Source organism: Moschus berezovskii, chromosome 24, assembly GCF_049115385.1.
Source record: "Moschus berezovskii isolate FMDL1 chromosome 24, NW_MosBer_1.0, whole genome shotgun sequence".
Lineage (NCBI taxonomy): Eukaryota > Metazoa > Chordata > Mammalia > Artiodactyla > Moschidae > Moschus > Moschus berezovskii.
In genome coordinates, this window is record NC_142483.1 from 46,430,795 (window position 1) to 46,446,452 (window position 15,658).

The 15,658-nt window shown below is 51.0% G+C and overlaps 1 protein-coding gene across 1 annotated transcript in view; it reads right to left on the reverse strand.

Moving 5' to 3' along the window:
• GASK1A (golgi associated kinase 1A) overlaps positions 1-15,658 on the reverse strand; it is a 57,243-nt gene that overhangs the window by 7,326 nt on the left and 34,259 nt on the right. Inside the window, exon 2 of the mRNA XM_055414511.2 lies at positions 10,998-12,284. Coding sequence (XP_055270486.2) covers positions 10,998-12,284 — 1,287 coding nt within the window. The remainder of the gene's footprint in view (positions 1-10,997; positions 12,285-15,658) is intronic.

Consider the following 15,658-nt stretch of genomic DNA (forward strand, 5'->3'; position numbering starts at 1 on the left):
TTACTCTGTGCTGGGTAAGGCTCTGGATGCTTTACCTATCACAGCTCATTTAACCCTCCCAGCAGCCAGGAGGCAGGTACAGTTATTATCTCCATTTCAAAGATGAGGAAACTGAGTGACAGAGGCTGGAAAGCATGCCTAGGGCCCACAGAGTGAAAGCGGTGATGCCTAGACTCAGACCCAGGCAGTCTGGCTCTGGCCACTGAGTTGGACTGGGTGGCAGGCACATACGTGACACTAGAGGTCACAAGTGCCTCGACACAAAGATGCAGTTCACCTGGACCCCCAGCTCCTAGCACTTTCTCAGTATGGGACCCAGCTAAGGTTTTCTGAGTGCAAGAATGAAGGAACGAAGCGCGTGGCTGGCTGACAGCAGGAAGGACAGTGGGGGAGGCCTCCACATGAGGACTGGCCACTGAAAGCCTGCCCCTCGCATGAGCCTGACAGGGGGAGGCCTGCCTTTGGGGGCCCCCGAACAGGACATCTAGTGGGACAAGACACTGCAGTTTGCTAAGAGGGACACCAGGCTGAGCTGTGAGGTGAGGACGTCTGGGAGTTGCCCAGCACAGGGCTCCAGGGGTGACCCAAGTCCTCTCACCCATCCACCAGGCTCCTGGGCCAAGACTTCAGCCAGTGCCAGATCCGAGTCTGGTGGATTCCAGAAGAACCGCCTGCTGCCCCTGGTGGCCCGGGCCCCCTGTGTAGGACCCTCCCCCACCTGGGGACAGTCACAGGCCCAGGGTCTTCTGGATTGAAAGGGTGGCTCTTGGCTGGGTCAGCTCGCTGCCAGACAGCCCCAGGGTGGCAGCATCTCTGTCCGAGGAGGGCAGCATGCTGGCCCTGCACTGAATTCTGTTAGAGAATTCGTGAGGCTCTGAGGAGGTGAGGGTGTGGGGAGGAGTGGGTTACTTCACACTGACTCTTACCATCCTCTGATGACTCTCTCTGCAGTACTCCCCTTGTGTCCTGACAGAGGGTAGCCTCCCCGGAGGCCCTGGGCAGGGGGACCTCTGGATGCCTCATCTGCCCCAAGCCGGAGGCCAGAGGTCACAGCACCAGCTCTGGATGTGGGTGAATATACCAGCTGGTAGGCTTTGAGGAGATGGTCTGAGAATTATTATTTTAAAAGACAGGCGTGCGTGCTAAGTTGCTTCAGCCGTGTCTGACCCTTTGTGACCCCTCTTGACTATAGCCCACCAGGCTCCTCTGTCCATGGGATGCTCAAGGTGAGAATACTGGTGTGGGTAGCCATGCTCTCCTCCAGGGAATCTTCCCGACCAAGGGATCGAACCCACATCTCTTACATCTACTTGCATTGACAGGTGGGTTCTTTACCACTAGTGCCACCTGGGACGCCCCGCTAAAAGGACTGCTGCTGCTGCTGCTAAGTCACTTCAGCGTGTCCGACTCTGTGCGACCCCATAGACGGAAGCCCACCAGGCTCCCCCGTCCCTGGGATTCTCCAGGCAAGAACACTGGGGTGGGTTGCCATTTCCTTCTCCAATGCATGAAAGTGAAGGCGCTCAGTCGTGTCCAACACTTCGCGACCCCATGGACTGCAGCCCACCAGGCTCCTCCGTCCATGGGATTTTCCAGGCAAGAGTACTGGAGTGGGGTGCCATTGCCTTCTCCCGCTAAAAGGACTAAATCACTCTAAATTTTAAACATCAACACAAAATCCAGCACCTGTGAAATGATGTATAGACCACAGCAAAGTCCAGTTCCAACCAAGAAAGCTACAATGAGTCACCATGGGAAGACCTTTTCCAGAAGTCAGTCCCCACATCAATACATTAGACGGAGGATGTGTGTAATCTGTGACCTCCTACACTGATACTCAAAAGGCATCTGATGTAATGTTTACATCCATTCTCGACAAGAAAAACTCTTAATAAGGCAAGAATAGCAAATAGTTCTTCAGCCAAAAGTCAGCATGATGTTTAATGGTGAAATACTAGAAAGTGTCCCAAATCTGTAGAGACAAGTCATGTCCAGCGTCCCATTACTATTTCCCATTGCTCTGGAGGCACCATGCTTGTAGTGAGGTTAAGAAAAATGAAAGATGAGGCAATGAGAACACAAAGTGCATTCGTTACAGAAGAAATGACCATATACTTGGAAAACCCAGGGCAACTGTGAGAAGCATTATGAAGTGAATGAGTAATCAGTAACCAAAATATGATTTGAAAACAATATCCTTCACACAGACCAGGAGCTACGGGCCAGAATGTGTTGAGACAGGCTGGGACCCTTTTCCAGAGAGCTTGCGCTTGCACCTGGACAAATGCCTCCCCAAAGAACGAGCAACGGAACTCAAAGAAACTATAAGGGACTCAGGGACTTCCCAGGCGACCTGGTGGCTAAGACACCATGCTCCCAATGCAGGGGGTCCAGTTTCAATCCCTTATCAGGGAACTAGATTCCACATGCCGCAACTAAGATCTGGCTCAGCCAAATAATTATTTTTTAAATAAAGGAACTACAAAAGATTAAAACTAACTGCTCACAGGCCCAATGGGGCAAATTATGAACAACAAAACACATAAAGGTCACAAACAAACTGCCACTTCTGGGGAGCTGGGAGCAAAAGCGAGGTACTGCTGTGATCCCTGCTCACACCACCACGGAGGGAATGGGCAGGGCAGGTAAGCCACATCTTCACTCTCACTCCCTTTCAGGGACCGGCTCGCCTCTGCCTTGGGAAGTGAGCCAAGGCAACAATTTCTTGTTTTCACTCCTGAGCTACAGCTTGAGCCCCAGTAAAGCCGTACCTGAACTTGTCAGCCAACTTCTTATCAATTTTTGTTGATCAAAGAGTCCAGAAACCTCGGTTAGCAACAATATAATAGAAGGAAAAGATGCCCTTTTCAGTGGTCACAAGATGAAATATCTGTTTCATCCCAACCTGAAAGCGAAGATCCAGCTCAGGAAAACATAAAGATGCTTCTGAGGAACAGAAATAAAAGGAAAGACACAGCCTGCTCTTGGCCTAGAATGACCCTGTATCTTAGGATGTAAATTCTCTCTATATTAGTCCACACAGATTTCATTTGATTCCAGTGGAGTCCCAGGAGGACTTGGGAAGGCAAAGGAAGTAACAAGCTGACTGAGAAGAGTATGCAGGAGTATCGGGAAAAATCTTTAAAAAGAGCAAGGAGACCAAGCACTCCCAGTCATTAACATAAAATATAAAGTGTGATAATTAAAACAGTGTGATTCTGGCACACAAATAGACAGACCCTTTACTGGAACAGAAGAGTCCACAAATAGACGTGCGTACATATGGAAATTGCCTATATGGAAAAGGCAGCATTTCAAATTGGGGGAAAGAAGGATTATTCAACAAATGGTGCTGGGACATGTGGGTTGCCATCTGAAAAAAAAAAAATTATTTTGCACCTGATCTCTTACTCCAAAATAACTTCCAGATGGATCAAAAATATATAAAAACACATGGGAGGATTTTTAAAAAATAACCCTGAAATGAGGATGGCCCTTAAAAACATAATACACTAACCTAGAAGTCATGAAAAATAGCTTGATAAGTTTAACGGCATAAAACAATTTTTTAAAAATTTCTGCACAGCAGAAAGACTAGAAACAAAGTTTTATGACAGTTGAGCCTGAGAGAAATACCAGAACTCAATGAAAACAAAAGACTGATTTTCTTAATCTATAAAAAAGCTCTTAGAGTCCTTAAGAAAAAGACCAACAATCCAACAGAAAATAGAGCAAAGAATATGAACAGTTGGAAAATAAAGATTTTTAAGAAATCTAAGCAGAGGCTAAGGCAGGAGGAGAAGGGGACTGCAGAGGACGAGATGGTTGGATGGCATCACCGACTCAGTGGACGTGAGTTTGAACAAGTTCCAGGAGATGGTGAAGGACAGGGAAGCCCGGTGTGCTGCAGTCCATGGGGTCGTGAAGAGTTGGACACGACTGAGAGACTGAACAGCAACAAAGCAGAGGCAGGAAGAGGGCGAGGCAGGGAAGTGCTGTCGGCTGTCCGGATGTGCAGAGCAGGCTCACCTGACATGCGCACTCCTGAAGGTGTTTGCACTGGAGGCCCCTCCCCTGCCACGTGAACTCATTTTCTATGGCCACATGCAAATGACCACCAGCTTAGTGGCTTAACATAACACTTACTAGCTCACAGTTCCTGTGGGTCGGGAGTCCATCCCTTTCTGCCGGTACTCTACCCAGGGTCTCAGGCTGAACTCGAGGTGCTCCATTTTTTTTGTAACTCAGGCTTCTCTCCCGTGCTCAGTCAGGCTGCTGGCAGAAACCATTCCTTGTGGTTGTAAGGAGATCTCAGGATCCTTCCAGAGGCCTCCCTGACCCATAGCAGCACATAGCCTGGCTGTTTACTCCTCAAGGCCAGCAAGAAAATCCTGATGCTTCATCTTTGAAAGACTCTCCTGACTGGTTCAGGCCAATGGGAGAGTCTTCTTTCTGATTAACTCCAGATAAACTGATGAGTACCTCAATAATAATGTAATAACTTTGTATGGTGACAGATTGAAACTAGACTTATCTTGGTGATCATTTCATAACACACAGAAATATTGAGCCATTAGTTGTGTACCTGGCACTAACAGAGTGCTGTAGATCGATTATGCTTGCTTGCTTGCACGCATGTTCTTTTTGACCCCATGGACTGTAGCCTGCCAGGCCGCTCTGTCCATGGGATTTTCCAGGCAAGAATACTGGAGTGGGTTGCCATTTCCTACTCCAAGGGATATTTCAATCGAAAACAAATAAAAATACCCAAAGATAACTGATTGGTAACTTAATCACTAAAATAAGATTCCATCTTATTTACAGGTCTCATTCATTCTCAAGGGCAGGAGTGCACACTAAGGGGCTGGGTATCTTGGGGACCATCTCTGAATTCTGCCGATCACACGCGTCCTAATCGAGGCCCTGCTCTTAAGTATATGTAAAGATGCTTGATGTCGTTCCTAAAAACCCCTGTCTGGTGGGCTGCTTCACCTTCCGTGACTGGCCACACCACCTGTGCAGAGGAAGGAGCTCTGCACCCGTCTCTTGGGTCTGCTGTGGGACTTGAAGGAGCTCATACACGGGCACCCCATAAAGGTGCTACGATTACATTTCAGGTCTCCAGCTGGAAGCTTGAGAGGTCAACAGAGGTCATGGATCTGGGCTCCTCTCTAACAACACCTGATGTTCAGGAAGGCCAAGCCAGAGAAGAACGACGTGAACCATAGATTTGCACTCAAAACAAGAAACAAACACAGGATCACAAATGACTGAACCTGGCCCCCCAAGAAGGAAATGGGCCAGCCTCATCCAGAAGAGACCCAGAAGAAATGACTTTTCCAGAGTCAGCTGAGTCAGCAAAGAGGGCAAAAGCATGCCCTTTATGGCCAAACTGAGGCGGATCTGATCCCAGCTCCAATGCTTAAGGCTGCAGATTACTATGGGCAAGTTCCTTAGCCCATCTAAACCTCAGTTTCCTTATCTGTGGAACGGAGCTAAAAAATACTGTCCCCTCTCAGGGCTGTCACGCATCAACACATGCGAAGTGCTGGCACAGTGCCTGATGCGGAGGGTGACAGGCGACGTCATATGCCATCATCTGTTCTGGAAGCATGAGTTAATTACATGCCCGTTCAAGGGCTGGACAAACGATTGTCACAGTTTTCCACCTCTATATCTATGGGACCCGAAAAGAAAAGGAGAAGGTTTTGGGATTCTTTTTAGTCTAGAGGAAGGAGTGGTATTTGAGCAAGCAGAACACAGCAGCACCTAAAGAGGAACTCAAACAGAGGGCCTGGATTCCTCCATTCATTTGTTCATCCTTCCACCCACTCGTTCAAAAGGTGCTTCTCTAGGATCTAACCAGGAGCTTGGCCCCCTGCTAGGCACTGCAGATGTGAACAAATCAGAGAGACAGAAGTGACCAAATACATAAAATAAAGCTTACTGTGCTGGGAGTCAGAAAGGACATAGACAGTTCAGTTCAGTTCAGTCGCTCAGTCGTGCCCGACTCTCCGCGACCCCATGAATCACAGCACGCCAGGCCTCCGTGTCCATCACCAACTCCCAGAGTTCACTCAAACTCATGTCCACAGAGTCAGTGATGCCATCCAGCCATCTCATTCTCTGTCGTCCCCGTCTCCTCCCGCCCCCAACCTTTCCCAGCATCAGAGTCTTTTCCAGTGAGTCAACTCGTCGCGTGAGGTGGCCAAAGTATTGCAGTTTCAGCTTTAGCATCAGTCCTTCCAATGAACACCCAGGATTGATCTCCTTTAGAATGGACTGGTTGGATCTCCTTGCAGTCCAAGGGACTCGCAAGAGTCTTCTCCAACACCACAGTTCAGAAGCATCAGTTCTTCGGCGATCAGCTTTCTTCACAGTCCAACTCTCACATCCATACATGACCACGGGAAAAACCATACAGGACAGCATGAAGTAAAAAGAGGATAACAACAGAATGTGGAGGTCGGGAGAGTGGAGGCCTGGGGAAGAGAGTGAGAGGCTTGTCTGAGGCGCCGCACCTGAAGAAACTAACCAAGGCCACATGCCAAGAGGCGGGGCTGAAGACAGCAGACAAGGATGGATCTCTGGGTCCCTGGAGCTCCTGATATCAAGGGCACTGAGATGCTCTGCCTTATTCTAGTGGAGAAGGGACACAGTCTGACTTATTGTGCTCTCTGCCTGAATAGCTCTATGTGAACTTCTGAGGTCTCCCTCTAACTTCCAGCTGCTATAGGCTCTGCCTGGGGGCTTTCTCCAAATGCCATGGAATTAACACCTCCAGGAGCTGCTGCTGCTGCTGCTAAGTCGCTTCAGTCATGTCTGACTCTGTGCGACCCCATAGACGGCAGCCCACCAGGCTCCCCCATCCCTGGGATTCTCCAGGCAAGAACACTGGAGTGGGTTGCCATTTCCTTCTCCAGGAGCAGCCCTCACCAAAGACCAAGGGGAGATCTGGCTATCAATACCACGTGTCCCTCACCTCTTGGTGGGCTAACTCTGCACGTGTATTTTATACCATTTCTCAGAGTCTTCCCATGGATCAAGCCCCAGTCACCCACAGCGGTGCCTTGTTTGATGACATGCCCTCTGCTCATCTTCCCAACGAGTGTTTCCTGGGGTCCCCTCCCAGAGGAACTCCCGCACTGGACCCTGGTCTCAGGGTCTGCCTGGGGGGAATGGAAACCAAGACATCACTCCAGCTTCTGTAAGGAGACCTGGTTGGAGGGGACGAAAGTGGAGATGTTAGGGAAGAAGAGTCCAGGTAAAAAAGGATGGTGGCCCGCACCAGGATGGCGGCACCTGAGGCTTTCTGGGGTCTGGATTTTCCAGAACGTGAAGGCCTTGCATCAGCGGAAGTAGCAGGATGACTTCCATGAGCCAACACACCCTCTCACTGTCTTGAGTTCTCCGCAGCTGCTCACCCCGGGCAGCCAAGCACATGCCCTCCAAGATGAAGCAGGGCGTGAGAAAAAACAAGCCTCTCTAGAAGGAAAAGAGACAAACGTGCCCATTCCTGTCCCCACCCCCCACACACACGTCCTTCCCACCCTCTGGCCTCTGGGCAGAAGGCCCTCTTGAGTCCAGGCACGACTGCCCACTGATTGTTCCTGGCTTCTGCTCAGTAGGGACCTGGGTTCCTGGGCTGGGAAACCCACAGCCCCTCCTCACTCCAGCCTGCCCACGGTTTCTAGGAAGGCAGCATCCGCCAGCCAGGGGTGTTTGACTTGCCTGGTGCTCGGCAAACCCAGGAAGAGGCGGCACGAGGCCAGCTGAGTGGTGTCCACACGCCCGCCTGTGTGTGCTCTGGCGGCTGAACCGTCCATCCCACGGCTGCACTTGGCAGCTGAGGAAGCGCTTCACACCGCAACCTCCAAAGACAGACAGAGGGGCTCTGTGTGGGCAGAAAGGGGCTGCGTGCACATCAGCTGGATGGGGGGTCACAAGGAGGGGCCTCAGGGCTCAAAGTCCCGGATGTCCCAACAAGCACCCCTTTTTCCTGCCCTCCCCCATGGCCGGCTGAAGAGGATGATGTGAGGAGGAGGGTGAGCTCTGGAGCCAGACCATCCAGGCTGGGTCTCAGCGCCACCGGCCATGAACTTAGCCAAGTCACTTAACCACTCAAGACCTCAACTGTCCACCTTCAAAACAGGGAGAAACCGAGTATCTCTCTAGCAAGGCTACCATGAGGACTGGAGGAGTTAATTCCTGTAAAGTGTTGGGGGCAGTGCTTGTGTATTACTGAGCTTGGGCCATCGCCAGGCGCTGTATTAAATATATTACATGAATGACCCTGTATGCAGAAACCACACAGGGTCAGTGGTGTCATCTGATGGAGGCCAGGCTCCCCCAGAGACAGACCTCAGCCAGGAACTCAGAGCGAAAGCAGTTGATCCATCAGCTAATTCAAAAACATAAGCAAGGATCGGGAGAGGGAGACAGGGAGGACCGGCAATGAGCTCTGTGGGTGACCGTGGCTCAATCCTGGTAGGGGACTCTGAGAGACACGTGGAACATGCCCTACAGAGCCACCCCAGCCAGGGAACCAGGGCCCTTACAGACCACCTCCCATCAGTCATAGGACGGCTGTTCCTGAAGGGAGTGTGGCCAGCTCTTCAATTTACCCAGGACTGTAGTCTGTGGTCTGGGAAATGCCTCCCTCCCAGGCTAGAGAACAGGTCACGCTGTCTGGAGGGCACTAATCCCTAGCCCTCAGCCTGTCACACACAGGCACAGCAGGCTCGGGGCCCAGAGCAAGCCTGCATACAGGAGCTGGTGATTAAGAGCTACCACATACTCAAGGGGCAGAAGGCAGGGACACCCGGTCCCGTTTAGAGAGAAGTGAAGTTCAAAAAGGCCGGCTAGTCTGCTCAGGGTCACATGGTGGGACCTGGCCAGTGGGCAAGGGGGTTCAAACTCAGATCTGTCTGGTGTCAAAGCCCATGCCAACCACCAGGCCCCATGCTCCTCCCTCCCCAAAGCAGCCACTAGACACAGACTCGAGGAGCTGGAAGTATTGAGGAAGGCCAGCTGGTCCAGTGACAGGAGACAAATACCCACAGGCAGACAGATAACATCCAAGGTTTGGGGGTGGGTGTCAGACAACAGGGCTTCCCAGGTGGCTCAGTGGTAAAGAATCTGCCTGCAATGCAGGAGATGCAGGAGACACAGCGTAGAACCCTGGGTTCTAGAACATGGGTTCAATCCCCGCGTCTGGAAGATGCCCCTGGAGGAGGAAATGACAACCCACTCCAGTATTCTCGCCTGGGAAATCCCATGGACAGAGTCTGGCAGGCTACAACAGTCCGTGAGGTCGAAAGAGTCAGACTCGACTTGGTGACTAAGAATGCACACAGTCACACCAGACAACAGGAGGTGTGGTCTTTGGCAGAAAGGGGTGCATGGTAACCTTTAAAGGGTCAGCGGCCATTTAGCTCAGGCTCATTTCTGCTGCGTGGGAATGGAGGCCCCATGTTACTAAACCATCCAGTGTTTCAAAGGAAGTGGGATTTTCATGAGAAATCTCAAAGTATTAAATGTGGTCTGAGAACCTTCTAAAATACATTTCCAACCAAACGTGTTTGAACCACACAGGGAGCATCAGTCCCTGGCTACCAGTTATGACGTTGAACTTGACCCATGGCTCATCCAGTCACCCCAGCAGGTAAATTTAGGGCGAGTATTGATCTCTTCCCTCAACAGAGGTCCCTACAGGAATGGGGCTCCCTTTGTGTGCATACGTATCCAACCACTGTGTGCTTGAATCTTTTTTGTCTTTCTTTCTGGCCGCACTCCCCCACTCATGTCTCCACAGCTGACATCCAGCTCATAGGTCCCGGAGCAGCCACATCAGGTGTCAACAGGCCACTCAGTAAATATCTGATGTCTGCAGTCCCCCTGGTAAGCCCTGTGCCCTAACTGCCCAACCCCTTCCCTAGGACACCCAAAAACTCCAGGGTTAATTTCTGGCACAGCAGGGACCTCAGCTGGCCCTGTGGTTTCCTCCTCTCTCCAGGGTCCAAGCGGGTCCAGCATCATCCCTTTACTTCTCCCCTCTCTCATTCTCTCTTTCCTCCACCTCAACTCTCTTTTTTGAATTATGCAACCAGCTTGAATCCTTCTTGATTCGAGGATAAATGTTTAACTACCAGCTCTCTGGCAGTAGGGAGGAGTCCTGATCTGTAGAATTCCCTGATTCCCAAGGTATAACTACTCCTGCCTGCATGCGTGCTAAGTCACTTCAGTTGTGTCTGACTCTGTGTGACCCTATGGACTACAGCCTGCCAGGCTCCTCTGTCCATGGGATTCTCCAGGAGAGAACAGTGGAATGGGCTGCCAGCCTTCCTCCAGGGATCTTCCCAGCTCAGGGATTGAACTTGTGTCTCTTATGACTCCTACATGGGCAAGCAGGTTCTTTACCACTAGCACCACCTGGGAAGCCCCATAAATACTCCTACCCTGGCCTGTTTCAAGCTACCAACAGGCATGAATGTGGAGTCAGCAAGAGACATGCGGTAGCTCAGCACTACACAGTATTTACTAGGTAGATGCAAAGAACCTCAAGAGCTCAGATAACAATAAAATGTAAAATAATTGTGAAGTAATGGGTTCAGAGTATTGATTACCTTTGTTTCTAATATAACTTATTATATTGTTGGTTTACGTAATTTCAACTTTAATAATGCCTGTGTTTCACAACAGGATCATAAAATGCCTGAAATTCAAGAAAGAGTCCATACGAACTGGCTTTCAGCACACCAATGGATGAATGAACACAAGGCAGAAAAATAACAAAAAAAGGGTGCTGGGTGGTCAAAAGACAAGGATTAAAATAAAAAGTTAAGCATAAAAAAAAAAAGGTAAACAAACAAACGAAAGCAGAAGACAAGGGTTAGGGCGAGAGTCACCATCCACCCTCACGCAGGCCTCCAATGTCTCAGCTCACCTAGAGTCCTCGCCTCCGCGGCGCCCCGCCCACCCCTCCAGGCCCCGCCTACCTGCAGCAGGAAGTCAAAGAGGGCCAGGCGTGCCCACTCGGCGTGGTGGATGCCCAGGCATGGGGCATGGTTGGGTCGGCCACAGCCACGTGCCAGCAGGGCCTGGTACTGCAGCCAGCCCAAAGCCAGAGAGTTCTGGTCATCCTCCGGGTCACCCAGGTGCTGCACGTCAGGCGCCCACCAGATGACTGGCCGGGCGCCGCCGTCCGTGTAGCGGTAGGGCAGCAGCGGGCTGTGGAAGTGCCTGGCCACCGCGGGCAGGCTCCGGCGCAGCCCCAGCACGCGGTCTACGTGGAAGGACAGGACCTCGGACAGGTCCCCGCGCCTCTTGATCAAGCCACAGAGCCCCTGGGAGCAGAGCTGACTGAGCCCAGGAGCTGCATCCTGAAGGACCCCCTCGCTGGAGAAACCGACTAGCAGCACCTGCCCATGGCCGGGCACCCGGGCTTTGCCCACCACCTCCCCCTGGGCCAGAAGCTGGAGGGTCTGCACATCCTGCTCTGTGAGCCACGGGGGTACCTGCTCGCCGGTCCTGAAGCCACTCGACAGCCCAGGGGTCTCAGTGTCACACCAGACAGACCCTTGCAGCTCCCTAACAGAGCCAGGCCACCAATGAGCCCCTTTGGTAGGGGCAGGACCCCTCACTTGTTGGCCACCAGTCCAGGCTCTGTTCCCCACTCCTGGCAGACCTCCACCTTCTGGAGGAGGCTGGAGGGTCAGTCCAGCAGTAGCTCTCCGAGTCTGTAAGGCTGACATGTCATGCCCTGTGAGGAGGCCACCGGGGGTGCTTGTTTCATTTGGTGCCTCCGGGAGGGGACCGTGGTGCCAGGGTGGGTCCACGTCTTTGACTCCTGGACCCCTGACTGCCTCCCCCTGCAGGAGCACAAGATGCCGGGTACTGAGTCTCAGGTCTTCTGGAGGTGCCAAAGTAATGTCAGTCCCGATCCTCCCTGGATGGCTGCTCTCCTTCCCTGGGGACGGTCTGCTGCTGTCCACGTGCCCTCTGTGGCCGTGCTCCTCAGCACACACAAGGCTGGAGCTCCCGGGCAAGGCCCAGCTTCTCCTCAACCTTCTTGCCTGCTGCCTCCAGCTGGAGCTCAGAGCCTGCCGACTCTGGGGGGCAGGGGCGTCAGCCACCCCCTGGGGCTCCATGGGGCCAGGGTCTGGGCCAGTGGCTGGGCGCTGTGGGGGCAAGCGGGTGACAGTCACCACAGACAGAGTCGTTAAGAGGCAGAATGCCATCGCCAACCGCCTCTTGCCACGCAGCTTTCTCCAGAGCCAAGATGCCTGGGGGATGAGGGTAGAAAAAAAAAAAGCTTAGGACCTCGAAAACATCAGCCCTGACCCGCAAAATAATGGGATGGTGAATGAAGGAACATCTTGGGCGAACAAGGAGGGAGAAGAGTGAAGCCTGGGCCAGGGGGTGGAGGCCGTGACACCCAGCTTTCCTCAAGACAGGAGCGGGCGGCTGCGCTCCTGCTTCAGCGCTCAGCCCTCTCTGTCTCCCAGGACAGGCCTGCGGGGAGACCAGGCTTCTCCCCTCTGAGTAAACTGCTCCTATGACTCAGATCTCCGAACATGGTAAGAGCATTTCCCTATCTGTTCCCCACGCCGAGTGCTGGCCCCTGTCTTCTCGTCTCCACGTCATCCCCCTCTGTGGGCTTGCAGTGTCTCCCACAAACATGCCCGTCCCTTTCCGGGGCACACAGCCACCCGGCTGCAGATGGCCTTTCCCAGCCTCCCTGGCAGCCAAGTGTGACCCTGGGACTAAGTCCTTGCCCAGGGCCTGAAGCAGCCACTTTTATTCGCCCCATCTGTTCAAAAGGAAGTTGGCTGCCCTGGCTCGCCTCTCTGGGCCCATGTGTGGCCGAGTCAGCTTGAAACGGTTGGCAAAGGACATATCCTGGGGCAGTAGTTTTTCAACACGTGGTCTCAGGACCAGCAGCGTCAGTACCACCTGGAAACTGATTTGTGGGCACCAAGGGGCCACCAGAAGGAAGGAGCTTGGGAGCTTGCGTGAGCCCATGGGGGCAGAACTGGCAAGGGTTGTTCAAGCCACTGTACTCTGGGGCCCCTGTAACTGTGAGCCTGGAGCACCACCTCCATCCACCCCCCGCCCCCCCCACACACACACTCCAGCAGTGACATCAGTCCAGGCACCCTGACCCTGGACCAGAGCTGATGGGGCCACCCAGGACCCTGACCTTCACAAGGCCAGACAGCCCCTCAGCCCCTACCCTGCCCCCAGGAACCAGAGCTTGTGACAGGTCAGCAAGGTTGACTTTGTTCTGGTCATGAACCTGAGGTCAGGGGCACATGGCAGACCAGCTACCGATGACAGCACTGACCACAGTCTACTGTGAGTGAGTCTGCAGGGAGAGAGGACAGACAGCCCCAAATCAGACACCAGATGGGAGGGAGCGCCTGCCCAGCCACCGAAAGCTTCCGGTTCCTGTTCCGAGCCTGGCCCAGCTCTGTGTTCTTCTCTCACTGGGTGGATTTAGCCCAGTTCCATCACTTGAGATTCCATACATGTTTAGTCTTTGTTCTGCCATGATATTTCATGGTATATTTTCTGTATTTATAATTTTTGAAGTCTTTCACTATGTTTTCAGTTACCTTGACTTTTTTCATGGTGCATATTCCTTATGACATTTAAGAAACTTTTATTTGAATCCTAATAATTGGACCCTTCATGACTATATACCCTTAAATGTCTGGTTCTTTAAACACCAGCTCTTAAATCCTAGTAAGAACGATTATAAAATTAGCATATTTCCTCTTCCCCATTCCCTACCATTCGATCGCTATTCAGTTTTCATCATTGTGCTGTGCTTAGTCACTCGGTCATGCCTGACTCTTTGTGACTCCGTGGACGGCAGCCCGCCAGGCTCCTCTGTGCACGGGATTCTCCAGGCAAGAATACTGAAGAGAGTTGCCATGCCCTCCTCCAGGGGATCTTCCCAACCCAGGGATCGAACCCAGGTCTCCAGCACTGCAGGTGGATTCTTTACTGTCTGAGCCACCAGGGAAACCCTTTAACCATTAGTATTATCTTTTTAAATGTTTGCCTTTGTACAATTAAAAATGCTTACATTTCGACTATATTTTGTCAGCTTTAAATGACAGTCTTTGGCTCATGAATAGCATGTTTATTGTTTCTCCCACCTTTTCCTTCATTCACCTTCCAAAGTTTTATATTTGTGTCATTTCTGTATTGTTAGGATATAAATCATGTCCCTCCTACTCTATTACTCCAATATACATATTTCTTTGGTCTTAGTTCTTCAGTTAGGTATATTCTTTGCATACTCCTGTCCCCTTTGCCCTAGTTTTTCATTATTTATTGGTTGATTGAAGTTAAAACTCCATAATTTTCTCAAGAAGTACTCATGGGAACAATAGTCTCTGGGTTCTTACATGTTCAAAACTATTTTTCTATTGCATTCGTACCTTAAAGAGTTTGGCGAGATAGAAAATACTGCTCACAATTACCTTCTTGGAATAGCTTGTAGGTCCTGCTCTACAGTTTTCTAACATCAGATGATGCTGTGGAGAAATCTAAGATTCGACTGGCTCCCTGCCTAGGAGCCCTAAGAATTCTTTCTTTTTCTTCCTTTTTTCCCCCATTGTTTCCCCAGCTTTAACGAGGTATAACTAACAAAAAATAACAACTGTGTATATTTAAGTTATTGAACATGACGATTTGATACACACATAGACTGTGAAATGTTCACCATAGTTAGTTAACACGTCCATTCCTTTACACAGACCTTTTCCTGTGTGTAGTAAGAACGCTTAAGATCTACTGTTTTTGCAAATATCAAGTAAATGATACAGTATTACTAACTACAGTCACCATGCTGTACATTAGATCCTCAGAACTTATTTTATAGCTGAAAGTCTTTTTTTTTAAAAAAGATTCTACCTGGCGTGCTGTGATTCATGGGGTCGCGGAGAGTCATGACTGAGCGACTGAACTGAACTGAACATACAAATGATACTACACGGTATTTGTCTTTCTCTGTCTGGATTATCTCACTTAGCTCAATGTCCTCCAGGTTTATCCATGTTTGCTGCAAATGGCATGACTTCCTTCTTTCTTTCATAGCTGAATAATATTGCGTCATATGCATGTATGCATTTTCTGTATCCATTCATCCATTGAGAGATGCATAGGTTATTTTCATGTCTTGGCGACTGTGAATAAGGCTGCAGTGAACATGGCAGTGCTGATATCTATTCAAGATATGATTTCTTTTCCTTCAGATATATCCTCAGCAGGGCTCCTCCAGTTCTGGAGATCTTCCTTATTTGGGGCTCCAGGGGCCTCCTCTCTATGGAAGATGCTTTTGTGCCCTGTGTTATGTTCCCCTGGACCCCTGGCTGATGCCAGCTTCCCTCACAGTGGACAGTCCCCCCTGCACATTGCCAGCTTCCCACCTCAAGCCCCAGAATCATTCCCTGCTTTCTTGCCCACTATCAGGGAGGCACAGAGGAAATTAACACCTTTAGGGACAACCCTCAACCAACAGAGGACAAAAGTCAGTGGCTAGGGCTTCCCTGGTGGCTCAGTGATAAAGAATCCGCCTGCCACTGCAGGAGACTGGTTCAATCCCTGGTCCGGGAAGATCCCACATTCCATGGAGCAGCTAAGACCA